Source organism: Garra rufa, chromosome 15, assembly GCF_049309525.1.
Source record: "Garra rufa chromosome 15, GarRuf1.0, whole genome shotgun sequence".
NCBI lineage: Eukaryota > Metazoa > Chordata > Actinopteri > Cypriniformes > Cyprinidae > Garra > Garra rufa.
Genome location: NC_133375.1, coordinates 33989000 through 34003568, shown reverse-complemented (window position 1 = coordinate 34003568; position 14569 = coordinate 33989000). Strand labels below are relative to the sequence as shown.

Genomic DNA, 14569 nt, shown 5'->3' with positions numbered 1-14569 from the left:
AATTCGTAATGGTCCTTCTTGCAAAGGAACGATTCGAGCGCGGTTTTCTGTTCCTCTTTTAAATGAAAAGCCAAGTCTAACTCAGTCATTGTAGCGGCCAAAGCTGCTTAAAACAACTGGTTTTCATCTGTAGATCTCTTTCAATGTTTACTAAATGATTCCGGACGTCGCAGCGCTGTCATCATCAGCTTAGCTTGCCTCTGGCCCGCCTACATCAGATACACCGATTTGATTGGTTCCCAGAACTGCTTACGTATTGCAGTAACATGCATTATTGCTCGATGCCAGAGTGTCTTGCAGAGACAATTCAAATTGTGCTCTCGCGAGACCTCTGGATTTCCAGGGTAAGACAGAATAGATCATGAGAAGAAAACGCAGAGAGCGCATCTGATTGACAGCTATGCCACAAGCTCTTAGGCCTATATCAGTGTTGTTGTTAAAGTTCTGTTTATTTTGTTTCAGTGTATAGTTTGCTAATTTTGTAATTTTAGACATTTCATGTCTTATTTTATTCATGCAATAAATGCATGTCCACTGCTGAGCTGTGGGTTATGACCATAGACTGTAAAAAAGACTATGACTAATTTCATGGGCAATGCAAACAAAATTACTATTTAAAATCAGTCAGAGCTACAGAAAAGTCGTATTTTTTTTTTTACAAATGAAGCTTCATATTTTGAGAAGGCAACTTTCTACCTTTACAGAATTGATTAGTTCATCTCTCGAGTCTTCGGGTTTGAGTCGTTCGTTCATCACGTGACAGCCCCATACGCTTTACCTATGCTGCCTGAGCCGGAAACAGAATTGATTAGTTCATCTCTCGAGTCTTCGGGTTTGAGTCGTTCGTTCATCACGTGACAGCCCCATACGCTTTACCTATGCTGCCAGGGCCGGAAACAGAATTGATTAGTTCATTTCTCGAGTCTTCGGGTTTGAGTTGTTCGTTCATAGTTGCGCAATTGCGCATGCGCGACTGAACGAATCACTCCCCGAGACTACTCGTTCTTCCCGAGTCACATTAAAGATTCGTTCAAAATGAACGAATAGTTCAAGAACGACCCATCACTAATGTGCTCAATCTACATGCATTTTAATAGACTTTATCATGCAGTAACAAAACGCACTGTAAACGCGCTTCCTCACTAGTCTAACATAATCTTCATCACATAACGTTAATGCATTCGTGCAATGCACTCTGTCAGGTGTGTTTTATTTGTTTTTTGCGACATACAGGATAATGTAAAAGCCCACATTGTTAAAACAACATTATCAACGACGATATATGTCGTACGCCCCTACCGAGAGATCTGTGTGTTCTAAATTAGGTTATAAACGCCAACATGACACCAGTAAAGGCGTGAATTCCAAGTCATTTGGCAAAATACAATGTAATGTACGTGATTCATGACTTAATAAATACAAAGCTCAGTATTCACCATTACTTTAAAGATAGAAAATCCGCCTGTAAATGATGTTCTGTCGCCCTCTCTCCTTCTCCCGCTCACAGGAATTTGAATTCACTCCACCAACGGTTTCTCAGAAGCGTGACTAATGTTACAGGCCTTTTCTTCTGCAAAGCTTGTTCAGCTAACGTTAAACAGATTTTTCACTTATGCTTGGTAGATTGGCTGAGCACATTTTAATATGTTTGGCGAATATATATTTTTAATTTTAACTTCAGACCTTAAGATAAAATTACTAACGTTACAATGCATTATTTTGTTTGTGGATAATTATTGGGAAGCAATTGAGTCAACATTTATTTGTCAGTTTTCACAATTTTTCAAAATCGAAATTTTTTACAGATAGATAGATAGATAGACAGACAGACAGAAGTTGATAGATAGATAGATAGATAGATAGATAGATAGATAGACAGACAGATAGATAGATTTGCTCTTGTTCAATCAGCTATACCTCAGTACACATCGAGTTCGTATCTCTCTCAGTACGCTATCCTGTCAATACATACAAAGATAAATCAAATTGACATTAAGTTTACTAACCATTCAGAAACGCCCTGTTCCAGCCGTAATTGCAGAACTTCTTTGCGGGTCTCATCTTCGTGTCCGACTCCGGTTCAAATTGATATGGTCACACATGTGTGTTTTCAAAGCCTCTCGCGAATATTATTTGCCCAAATAAACCCTCAACTGTTTGTCTAGGCCAGGGATTCTCAACCGGTGGGCCGCGGCTCACTAGTGGGCCTCAGTGATCCTCCAGGTGGGCCGCGAGATGGCTTAAAATTAAGTTAAATATTATCCTAAAATGATCACAGCAAGCCTCTTTCAATTCAATTCAATTCTTTGTTTATTTGTATAGCGCTTTTCACAATACAAATCGTTGCAAAAACAGGTCTCTACTTTATCTCTTTGCTGCATGAAACAAACCCTCGCGCTAATGTGAAGGCAAAGACGAAGACGATCAACTTGCGCGTAATGTATGACACCAGGCACGTGCAGAGGGGGAGGGGGGGGGGGGGCGGAGGGTGCTCGAGCACCCGCCCCTTTTGCTCAGATGCCCAAAGTGCCCTTCTGTCAGAGGGCACCTGCAGGTCCTAACTCCTTAATTTAGTTGTATCAAATTTAAGGCCATAAAAAGTTTGAAATATGTTAAATAGTATAAGAAAATACTTAATTATAATTTAGGAGGTCGTACATTTGGGGACAGAAGGACGAGAATCGCGATAGGGCTGAATTAAACCTCAAAAGGCAATTATGATGTCATTGAATAAATATACATGCTGTAGGTTTCAAAGTCAAAACGCGGCAGTGATGTCTTTAAATGAATGTATCTGAAGGGAACCGACTGTCCTCAGAAACATGTCTTTGTCATTTTCATTTATTGCCTGATAAACAGCGTTAATGCTGATTTGTATACAGCCGTTACTAGGGAAACCTTAAAATTTCAGCGCTCTTTAAGCGCCCCCTTGTGACAGAGAATGACTTTTTCTTTTCCACATTTTTTAAGCTCTTTATGGTCAAATTATTGCAATTATCACCTACATTGTTATGCAGCAAACAGAGTTGTAAATGTGAAAGAAGTTAATGTGCCTTCTAAAAATCCAAGCAAATAAGACAGTAATATTTATGTTTTAAATAAATATAATAAATGATAAACTCGATTTATGCCTTTTAATGGTATAAAGGCTGAAAACAAAAAAGATATTTTGTTTTGTTTTGTGTGAAGCTGTATCTGAATTATAAATCATGCCATTTTAAGCCTTAATATTCTACCGTACATTGTCAAATCCTACTCATACTGTTCATTTTACTTCTGCGGCTCATAAAATTATCAATTATCAAATTGATATTTAAAATATTTTAAATAGTGAAATAAAATTCCTTCCTTAATATGTTTGTTTTATTTCTATACTCTGCAGTAAAGCCTGTTGTCTACAATCTTACAATACAATACAAATTGTACAATACAATAGAAAAAATATTACTGATTCTGTTGTTTGAGTCCTGAAACGCAATTTAAACTTCAAATAATGCATAATTTGTCTTATTAATGAAATTGTTACTTGTTACATAAGTAACTGGATGCCTACAATGAGGTGATGACCCTAGGGGCTCTTTAATGCCTTGTTTCAGATGCCTTTTGCACCTGCCCCTTTAAAGGTCTCTGCACGGCCCTGTATGACACACCTATATCGGAGTCATGCATAAATCCGCTATTGATTCACAAACTATTCATGCTTTCGGGGCTCTGATCCATAGAATTTTTGCGTGAAATTTCAAAATATTTGCATTGATGAATGTCCTGTGAGTGTTTTATAATAAATGCTCATCCATAGAGATGGATCTTTGAGGGTCAGTGGTGTTTATGCACAAATGAGCACCAGCATCAACAGATTTAGAATGTATTTGCTGTATTTTTCATTTGTATGTTTATTTTGTAATGGATACAAACCGTTGATATTCAGTCTGTCCAGTTCAAAGGGACAGGTTTAGTGAGTGGTCTTTTGGCATCTCCCTGTTGTTCTGTTTGGCAGGTTCACTTACTTAAGAAAAAAAAGGACTCTGAAGTTGTAAAGAATGTCTGAATTAAAGAATTCAGTAGCTTTAAATCTGTATATGTATGTATGTATATATATATATATATATATATATATATATATATATATATATATATATATATATATATGTGTATATATATATATATATATATATATATATATATATATATATATATGTGTGTGTCAAAGAGTTAGAACTCAGCAGAGGGTTTTCTTTTAAATTCAGCTTTAATTTAAAGTTTGTTTGTTTGAGGTTTTTTTTATAACATGCAGTAGAAGAATAAAAAGGCAAAACAAATGTTTTGGTTAATAAAAAAGTTTTAAAAAATAAACACTTTTAGAGGAAATGTCAGGCATAGGAGGGCCTTACAAAATTGACCCGAGAAGGAGGTGGGCCCCGGCATAAAAAAGGTTGAGAACCCCTGGTCTAGGCAACACCTCATGTGCTATGTAATGACACGCCCCACAGAACTGAGGGGCAGGGTGAGCAGAGGTTCATAACATTTATAGAGCCATGTACTGATATCGCTTGCTGAGAACAGAGCCATTTTAACCAGGTAAAATGAGTGGTTTTTTACACTACCATTCAGATTTTTTAATCAAAGTATATTACAAACTTTTCATTAGGACCCTAAAGCATCATATTAACTTGTGGAAAATGGGCATCCGATGACCCCTTTAATGTTATTCATGGAAGGTATTATAAAAAGTGTAATGGTTTTGATGAGTGGATGTGACAGAGAGTGAGCTGTCAGCATATATGTTTTCAGCTTCGGTAAAGGTTTGCTGGCAGTGCAACTGTCACAATGCAGTTACATTTTTAACACATAACAGGACATACTTGCTGGCATGACAGTAATATTCTTAGATTTCTGTGAAATTTGGACATTGTGATTTAGTCAGACATCACAAGGTCATGGTGAGCTGACTAAATGAAAATTTTTACAAAGAACAAAACTAACCATACACTCGGGGCTACGACTACCACATGACTAAGAGCATTTAGTTATTTGACGCAGGATGTTGATTTGTGCATATTGTACAAAGTGACAGTTTCAATAGTGAGAAATCACCTGTTCTTTTCTCATTTCTCATTCTGCCTGCTTTAATTATTTTTGATTTTTGACATTTGATTATGTTTATTGTGTTTAAGACAGGAGGGTAAAGTAGCTAGAGTTTCCCTCCCAGAAATAGTTACTTCAGAACTTTTAAAAACTGCTTAGTTGGACTGGGTCGATTTTTTTTCAAACATGAAAGTAACATGTTAAAAAAATATTCAGCAAAATTTCCTGTGCATATAAAAGGAAATAACAAATCACATGCAAAAATTTTGGTAAAAATACAGTATTCTATCAAGTCATTTTCAAACTGTCACTTCTGGCCAAAATAACCCATAATAACACTTCCGGCAGTGATAAAACCAGTAGAGGGTTTGCACTTACATCACGGTTTGGTCAGTTAATGACGTTACCTGGATGTGTGGTCATATACTCAGATGTAAACAACAGCATGGATTGCACAGTTAATGTACTACTGAATACATTATTCTGTTAATTTATGCTAATTTAACCACAAAAAAAAATGCGTGGAAGCTGCTAAATCGTATAGAAAAGGACTCAGTAAGCAGGAAACGGCACATATTTTACAAACTAAAGTTAATAGGTAAAAATAGATATGAGCAGTATTAATTAAGATATTAGTCTAATATTTCACCTACCTGACCGGAAATGATAAGTACAAACACAAATGTTGTCAAGATTTGGCCAACAGCATAACTTGTAACTTTTGGCAGCCTACAGTACACCAAATGTTTTTCCCGATCCAACCGATTAGTACAGCCCAAAACATGACAATAATTGACCAGTTTTAGCAGCAGTAATCAGCAAAATATGCGAGTTTCATTCTGTTCAGTGGCATTGTTTACATTAAGTGCCACCAATATGGCCGGTTGATGACGCATTGTGAAAACCCTCTATTCCTTGTCCTCTCAAATCACTCTCCTCACCAACGTATTGGCATCTGTCCACATTTCTTTCAACTTTTTTTACTGGAGAAAGCCATGGATAGAGGATTTTAGTCAAAAGCAATGTATTTTTTAACGCGGAAGTAAGCCTATGGGCGGACTTCCGGTTCATTAGCCACTATAGGGAAATAACGAGAAGAATAACAACATGCAGTAAACGGTAAAACTGCACTGTAAACCCAAACAGTATAACTAACTTATAATGGAAAGTACCTGGTACTCAAAATGTGCCAAAAAGTTTAGCTAACTATTATTTTTCAGTTTATTCAACATCTATCAGAGATTTAAATTAACAGTAATGTTTTATTTGAGTTTTTACAACTACACTAAAGTTAAGAGTTTAGGGAACTTGAAAAATAGATTCAACCATAATCAAATATTTTAATGTCAAACATACGCCCTCTAGTGGCGGTTTTTACCAAAAAGTGACGTCATCGCTAAACGTGCACTCAGACGTGTTTCAAAAAGATGCACAGAAGTTCGCGCTCTCAGGGCAGTTGGATTCGACAGCATTTCAAATATAGGTATGTTTTAATTTGGATGGCAACAAACATTTGCAAGCATTCAGATGTTTCAAATAATGTTGCCGCCTATTTATAGTTGGTATTGGCTACACTCACACCGTCCAGCCACGTTAGGTTTTCCACCTAAGTCGTGTATTTTTCTATACGTAAAGTAAGCTGTAGGTTATTTTATGAAAATACGTGTTCAATCTGTTTTCTTTGTGTTACGGGTAGTTTTCTTCGACGATTCGGTGAAAAAAGTCATCTAAACCTAATAGGCCTGTCGAGTCCATGTTGTTCCAGCAAATCCGCGCGGGTCCTAAGGTGAGACAAGAACGTTCTTGTAAATATAATCTTATTAGACTAACATTAAAAAAGTGGTAATGAAAATTTGCCTCACTGATTTTTCACAAAATTTAAAGTTAAATGTTATTTCATTTGAATTAGCCCTATATGTTTTAGCATTGTCACTGCCTGTTGAAATGTAAAAAATTTAAAATAAGGTTGTCTTTTGTTTTAAAAGATTGTTTAAAAAAAAAGGATATTAAATGATGCAGTACATATGCAGTCTTACAGTTTGGCCTTTCTGAAAATGTGTGTATTTTTGTATAGGTGGAGACAGCTGCAGATCATTTAATGAAAATTCGTTTTCTTTGTGTTATAATTTCTTCAACCTTTTGATGCATAAAAGTAGTTTAAACTTCACAGGCCTATTGAGTCCACGTTCCTATTGCAGTTCCTAAGGTGAGACACACATTCTTGCAAATATAATTCTATTACAGAATATACAAATTTGTAACAAAAAAAAAGTGCTACTGAATGTTTATTTATTACATCTAAAGTTTAGGTTTCATTTAAATTATTTTTTCTGGTCAAGAAAGATGCAGATGACATTTGCATTACGGAGGAATGAGATCAACAATTCAAGGAATGAATTATTGAGATCATTACCAGTCCATCACCAGTGAAAGAGATCCTAGGACGCTGGCCAGCTCTACATTTGGAAACACAGGTATAATTTAATTGTGTTTAAAAAAGGTATTTAATATTTTCAGTCGGATTGTGACGTGCTTTTCTTGTCTTCTGTTTCAGGTATGCGCTGAATTTCATCGCATTACCAACCAGAATCTGACAAACACATTTTACGCAGAGCTAGACCCCCACAGTTTTCGCCTGATGAGTTTATATCGAGAGAGAGCAGCGAAGACAGGAAAAACTGCTGATGCACTTGCTGAATTTCTTCGGGTTCATGACTTAAAGGTATTATCTTGGTATTATTGTTGTTTAATGCTTCAACAGATATTGTTTTTACTGTATATACTGAATATTATCACTTGATCTAAATGTATAAGTCTAACTTTGACTTGGATTTATCATGTACTAAGTGATGAGTAAACCTTAGCCAGAATTTTTTTGGTATTTTATTTAGAACAGTGGTTCTCAAACCTGTCCTGGAGGAACCCCTGCCCTACACATTTTGTATATCTCCCTAATCAGACGCACCCAATTTAGTTCTTGCAGTCTCTACAACAATCATGTGTGTAGATGAGGGAGACATACAAAATTTGCAGGGCAGGGGTTCCTCCAGGACAGGTTTGAGAACAGTTAGTTTAGAATGCATAAAAAAAACTTCTGATGTGTCTTTGTGTCCTTTTTAAAGTGATAGTTCACCGAAAAATGAAAATTATGTCATAAATTACTCGCTCGTTGTTCCAAATCTGTATAACTTACTTTGTTTGGATGAACACAGAGGAAGATATTTGGAAGAATGTTGGTAGTCAATGGGGTCCAATAATTGTTTGGTTATAAACGTTCTTCCAAATATCTTTCTCTGTGTTAATCAGAACAAAGACATTTATACAGATTTGGAACAACTTAAAGGTGAGTAAATGATGACACAATTTTTGTTTTTGGGTGTATCCCTTTAAGAGTCAGGGCTCTTACCGTGATCACTTGTTTTATCTATGCCTTGATCAACTTTTAGGCACTCATTCCATGTCAAGTTAGCATTGTTTGTTTTTGTGCTGGCTAAAATGTGTGTTCCACTTTTAACATTGTTTTCAATGTGAACTTTAAGGATCAACATGATGTACACAAAAGGCGAACAACAGTGCTCTGTGCACTTCCTGTGTATCTGAGAGAAGACACCTCAAAATTCTTTAAAACATGCACGGTAAGTCACTTATTCTGCATATTTCTTAGGATTATATTTCAGCATATTTTTTTTAACTGGTAATATAGCATTTGGTAATTGTGTTTCAATACTTTTTACATCCAGATTGAAGATGATTCTGAAGAGCCAGATGTTGATTGATTAGTTGCCCTTTTGACAGTCGTCTGTGAACTCCCAGACATTGCTGTTCAGTACAATCCAGAGAAGATTTCGTTCATCGTTGAGAATGAAGTTGTCATAACAAACCTTCAGAGACTTTCTGATGCTTTACTTTTGATGTTTGGCTTAATCTATGCATTTGTTTTCACATATCCAAAAGAGATGTCCAACACAAGAAACAAGAACACTTAATCCTGTTTTGTATTTATTAAGGTAATATTTAAATTTATTATCTTTGATCAGGTGTGCCTTTATTGTTGCACAGAACTGTTGTCACAGTTTTTGTCGGCATAATGGCTATTTAGGTAATATTTCAATGTATTTTATTTGACCTGGTGGGCCTTTTTATTGCAAAGAACTGTTTTAATGTCATGTTTTATAATAAATTTTTGTACTTTGAATGATTTCAGATTTGTAATTTGTCATGTTAAGTTGTAAAACGTAGATATTTGAGTACAGGAAACTTAAAAAAAACAAGGCAATCAGTTGCCACAAAATATTTAAGTAACATTACTACTACAATTTAAGTTAAGTAAATTATATAATTTAATTTGATAGCACTTAAAGTTCCTTAAACTAAGTGAAATAATTAAAGTTGTCAGTACTCAAAACTTTGAGTTGCACTAAAGTAAAGATAAACAAAACACTAAATATATATTTTGATTTAAATCAATGTTTATTTATAATTTACAGGTACTCAAAGTAAGTAGCTATATGCTTACCGATGATATTTAAGTTTGCAAACTTAAAAAAATAGCGGCAATCAGTTGCCTCAATTTTTTTGAGTTAGTAGAACTTATCCGGGTTTACAGTGTGTTTGCACTACAAACCAATGTGTTCATAATTAAGATAATACATTAAAAATATAGCTGCAAACAGTAATTACTGGGGTTCAAGCGCTTTAAGACATTTAAGCACATATGAAAAAGACATTATGTAGCAAGCCCTAAATCAATAATTTCAAAAAGCATTTTTGCAACTCCAGGTAATTTACCTTAGAAATATAGTTTTTTAACATTAATGACTGTTATAGTGCCTCCTAGAGCTGTGGTCCGATCTCCTTAAAACTTTGCATGCTTGTTTAGAATCACCTGAAGTTTTGAGTTTTCCTTTAGGTTTTATAGGATTTTGGGCAAATTTGAACAGGTCCCTTTTCTAAATGACCCTGTTATAGCTTCCCAAAGGGTAAATTTCAATAATTTATTTTTTTTGATAATTATTGTCCTAGAGAGTCCAGAGAATTGTACTGCAGTGTTTTTTCCAGATTAAGCAAAAAAACCTAGGACTATTTGGCAAAAGTAGGTTTTTTACATCTACTCAATCATTTAACAAACAATTTGACTGACAGCAGTGGTTGTAGAGGCAAAGTTGTCCGGAATGAAGAGTTCTATCATATGATATGAATATTGCGTGTATGTGCGAAAAAAAAGTGCAATGTACAGTCGTTTACACCAGGGGTCACTAAACTTGATCCTGGAGGGCCGGTGTCCTGCAGAGTTTAGCTCCAACTTGCCTCAACACACCTGTCTGGAAGTTTTAAGTATACCTATTAAGACATTGATTAGCTGATCCAGGTGTGTTTGATTAAGGTTGGAGCTAAACTCTGTAGGACACCAGCCATCCAGGACCGAGTGTAGTGACCCCTGGTTTACACCCTTAAAAAATGTGATATCGCCCCCAGTGGCCGATTTTTTTTTTTTTATTTCCCACAGACCTTTGGAGCTGTGAGTCAAACAGGCCCACCGAATTTCGTTACGATCAGCCACCGTTAATCTAGTCTAATAGGTGCATCAAACTTCATCGACATTTGTGGCACTTTAGACCAAGACCGTGCTCAGTGATTTTCATGTTGATAGGACAAATGGTTGCGTAGATATAGCCATTTACCTCAGATTGAGCTATTACAAAAATGTTCGAAGTTATCTCATTTTACTAAAAGTGGCCCTGCCCCTTTCAAACGTTATGGCGTCCCTTTGCGACGGTAAGTCGAAAGTTCAACCTTTTTTTGATAATTATTGATATTCAGTCTGCAGAGAATCTTTCTGCTCTGGTTTGGTTCCGATCGGGCGAAAAACCTAGGACTAGTTTTAAAAAAATCCAAAATACCCGAAATTCCGTTAGGCTCACGATCGAATCTGACAGGAGCCAAGGATTCCACAACGTAAGACACTAGAGCCTACAACTTATTAAGGAGTTATAATAAATTTCATACGTTTGATCGCAGTAGTGCCTCAATCAGGCCAATTGGAGCGAGCCTTGGTGACGTTGTCGTGTGAGTACTACCATCCTTCCAAGTTTCAAGTCTCTACGACTTATGCTTTGGTCTGCATGATCAGTTTCATGTGAAGATTGCTGATCCTTGGCCATTCTAACAATTACAATAGAGTTTCAGCGCTATGTGCTGGAACCCTTAATAATATTATAGGACACACCAATTTTCAATATCAAGCAGCAAAACAAGCTGTTTTGTACAGCTTAAAATAGCTGAAGGTAGATGAGACCGGAATTTACAAATGGCCACGCTCGCTCTTACACGAATGTGTGAAAAATAATTGTGCAATGTAAAATCGTTCGCACTCTTAAAAAATGTTATATCGCCCCCAGTGGCCGATTTCTTTAAAATTTCCCACAAACCTTTGGAGCCATGAGTCGATTCGTTACGATCAGCCTCTGTTAATCTAGTCTAATAGGTGCATCAAACTTCATCTGCCAATGGCGGCCATGTTTTTTTTTTTTTTGAGATATGCAAATGTCCTTATGACACTTGTGGCACTTTAGACCAAGACCAAGTTCAGTGATTTTCATGTTGATAGGACAAATGGTTGCGTAGGTTTAGCCATTTTTATGTGGCCAAGCTCTGCGATTGAGCTCTTACAAGTGTTCTGAGTTTGACAAAGTTAAAAGTGACCCTGCCCTTTTCAAACATTTTGGCGTCCCTTTGCGATGGTAAGTTGAAAGTTCAACCTTTTTTTATAATTATTTGTAATTCAGTCTGCAGAGAATCTTTCTGCACTGGTTTCATTCTGATTGGACGAAAAACCTAAGACTAGTTCACAAAAGTACGTTTTTAAAAAAATCAAAAATAACCTAGATTTCGTTAGGCTTATGATCAAATCTGAGGCATGAGCCAAGGATTCCACAACATAAGACACTTATGTTAAGCTTGTTTAGGAGTTAAAGCGCCTCCGTCAGGCCAATTGGGGCAAGCCTTGGTGACGTTGTTGGCGGTGTGAGTACAACCATCCCTCCAAGTTTCAAGTCTTTAGGACTTATGGTTTGGTCTGCACAATCAATTGTACGTGAAGATTGCTGATCCTGGGCCATTTTAACAATTACAATAGAGTTTTGGAACCTCTAATAATATGATAGGGCACACAAATATTCAATATCAAGCAGCAAAACAAGATGTTTTGTACAGCTTAAAATAGCTGGAGGTAGATGAGACTGGAAGCCAGAGCCATAAAATTGACAAATGGCCACGCTCGCTCTTACGCGTAAAATAAGGTGGATAAACATGCCGCTATATACTTCACAACATATTAATATACAGACTGGAATCATGCAGATTACCTGTGGATTGTTGTGATGTTTTGAACTCATTCTGACAGCGCCCATGCACTGCAGTGAATCCACTGGTGAGCAAGTGATGCAATGCTACATTTCTCCAAATCTGTTTGGATGAAGAAACAAACTCGACATCTTGGATGGCCTGAGGGTGAGTACATATAATAATATTGATTGTTCAAAAATGTAAAGGGAAACTACAGATAATTCAAATCATCATAATTGATCTTCAGTGTTAAGAAATGTACTAAGCAGATCAACAAGCACAAAACAAGGCAGTAAACACATTTTATTTATTACTACATATAAAATATGAAAACTGTCAGAATGATGTTCAAAATCCAAAGAGTTCCATAATAAATAAAAGAACACAAGAAAGAATCAATGTTTAAAACATTAAGAGCCAGGTGTCAATCCAAAAATATTCTTTTATTCATGTATCCAAAAAAATGCAACCGAGACAAAACTCCCCAACTTTTCAGTTCATAAATATTTCCTGGTTTGTTTCTTTGCACTCCATATTCATTTTTTCCAGATCCACAGTTGTTATGCTCCCTTAGGAATCCAGGCCTCCTTAACAACCAGGCCTTCATGCTTCAGGAGGAGGTTTCCACCACGCACTTGATATAGATGGTGTCATCCTTGCAGTAGGCGTGCTTGGGCGACCTCAATTTCCCCAGAGGGAAGAACAGGGGGCACCCACTGGCCACATTCATCTCTGAGATGGGGCGGTGGAAAGATGCAGAGGAGAGGTCAGGACGGAAAGCATCGATGACGTGCTCCCTCTGGTTCTGATCTATGAGAAAGAACGTGACCTGCCAGGTACGTGCAGGAGATGTCAGCGGAAGGTCATGGAAAATGCTGATGGCACATGATTGAGGAGCCAAAGCTGGTTCATTACAATAGAAGCCACTATTAAAGGGGTCATATCATACATTATTTATTTAATTCATTGTCCTGAGTTGCACTAAGTAAGTTTTTTCACCATAAACAGTTGTAATTTAGTTTTTAAGAGCATTTTACATTCTCTCTAGACACTTTGAATGTAATGACCTACTTTTTTGCTGCGTCGTCTTTAATAATTCTACCTAAATGCTTTCTTTAATGTGAAATGTAGAGTTTTTAATGTTTTCAGCTGCCTTCAATGGTAGTAAGCAATCTACACTAAAATGTGCCACTCAAACTGCTAAAATCAGACTCAAGTGCATTTAAATGTTTTCTCTAATTTGGCTCAAGAAGTATTACCATCTCTAAACCAGGACCTTTTTAGCTTTTTCAAAGTTAGATAGAGTGTAAAGTGGCAGTGACGTATGTCTTCATATTAGGTGTACTAAACACGCACACATGAGACAGTGCCCTTCAGTGCTCCCTTCAGAGTGCTCACTTCAAGTGTTTGGCACTCTTGAGTAGAACATAATGATGCTCATTTTACAATGATAATCACTGCAAGACAGAAGAAGGACAGTTTAACATGTGTACAGCATTTTAATCAATTTTTTTGGCCTGGGACTTAGAGAGAGTGTTATTTTACTATTATTTATACTACCAGTCTAATTTTTTTTAATTAGTCTCTTTTGCTCACCAAGCCTGCATTTATTTGATTTAAAGTACAGCAAAAACAATAAAATTTTGAAATATTTTTACTATTTAAAATAATTGGTTTCTATTTGAATATATTTTAACATGTAACTTATTCCTGTGATTTCAAAGCATCACAGGAATAAGTCACATGATCCTTCAGAAATCAATCTAATATTCTTATTTGTTGCTCAAAAAAACATTTATTATTATTATTATTATGTTGAAAACAGCTGAGTACATTTTTTTCAGGTTTATTCTATGAATAGAAAGTTCAGAAGAACAGCATTTAACTTAAATAGACTCTTCACCAAATAGTCCTAAAAATGTACTCAGCTGTTTTAAATATTGATAAAAATAAAATGTTTAATAAAATAAAAATGTTTCTTTTTTTTCTGTTTTCTTTTTTAAAATTACATTTTAAAATAAAAGTAGATATTTTATAGAAAGCAGTTATTTTAAATAGTAAAAATATTTCATATTATTGTTTTTCCTTTATTTTTGATCAAATAAATGCAAGGTTCTTTAAAAGCATAAGCAACTTCTTT

General features: G+C 35.8%; 1 protein-coding gene and 1 long non-coding RNA gene across 2 annotated transcripts in view; one reads left to right on the top strand and one right to left on the bottom strand.

The window, feature by feature from the left end:
• The first annotated feature begins 6265 nt into the window (after positions 1-6265).
• Positions 6266-9215, top strand: LOC141286493 (uncharacterized). Its single transcript, XR_012339271.1, has 6 exons — positions 6266-6871; positions 7160-7291; positions 7425-7559; positions 7640-7807; positions 8625-8720; positions 8826-9215. It is a non-coding gene; the product is annotated as an uncharacterized lncRNA (long non-coding RNA).
• Positions 9216-12723: 3508 nt separating this feature from the next.
• Positions 12724-14569, bottom strand: part of traf1 (TNF receptor-associated factor 1) — a 15018-nt gene continuing 13172 nt past the window's right edge. The window contains exon 10 of the mRNA XM_073819714.1: positions 12724-13258. Coding sequence (XP_073675815.1) covers positions 13040-13258 — 219 coding nt within the window. The 3' untranslated portion in view covers positions 12724-13039. The remainder of the gene's footprint in view (positions 13259-14569) is intronic.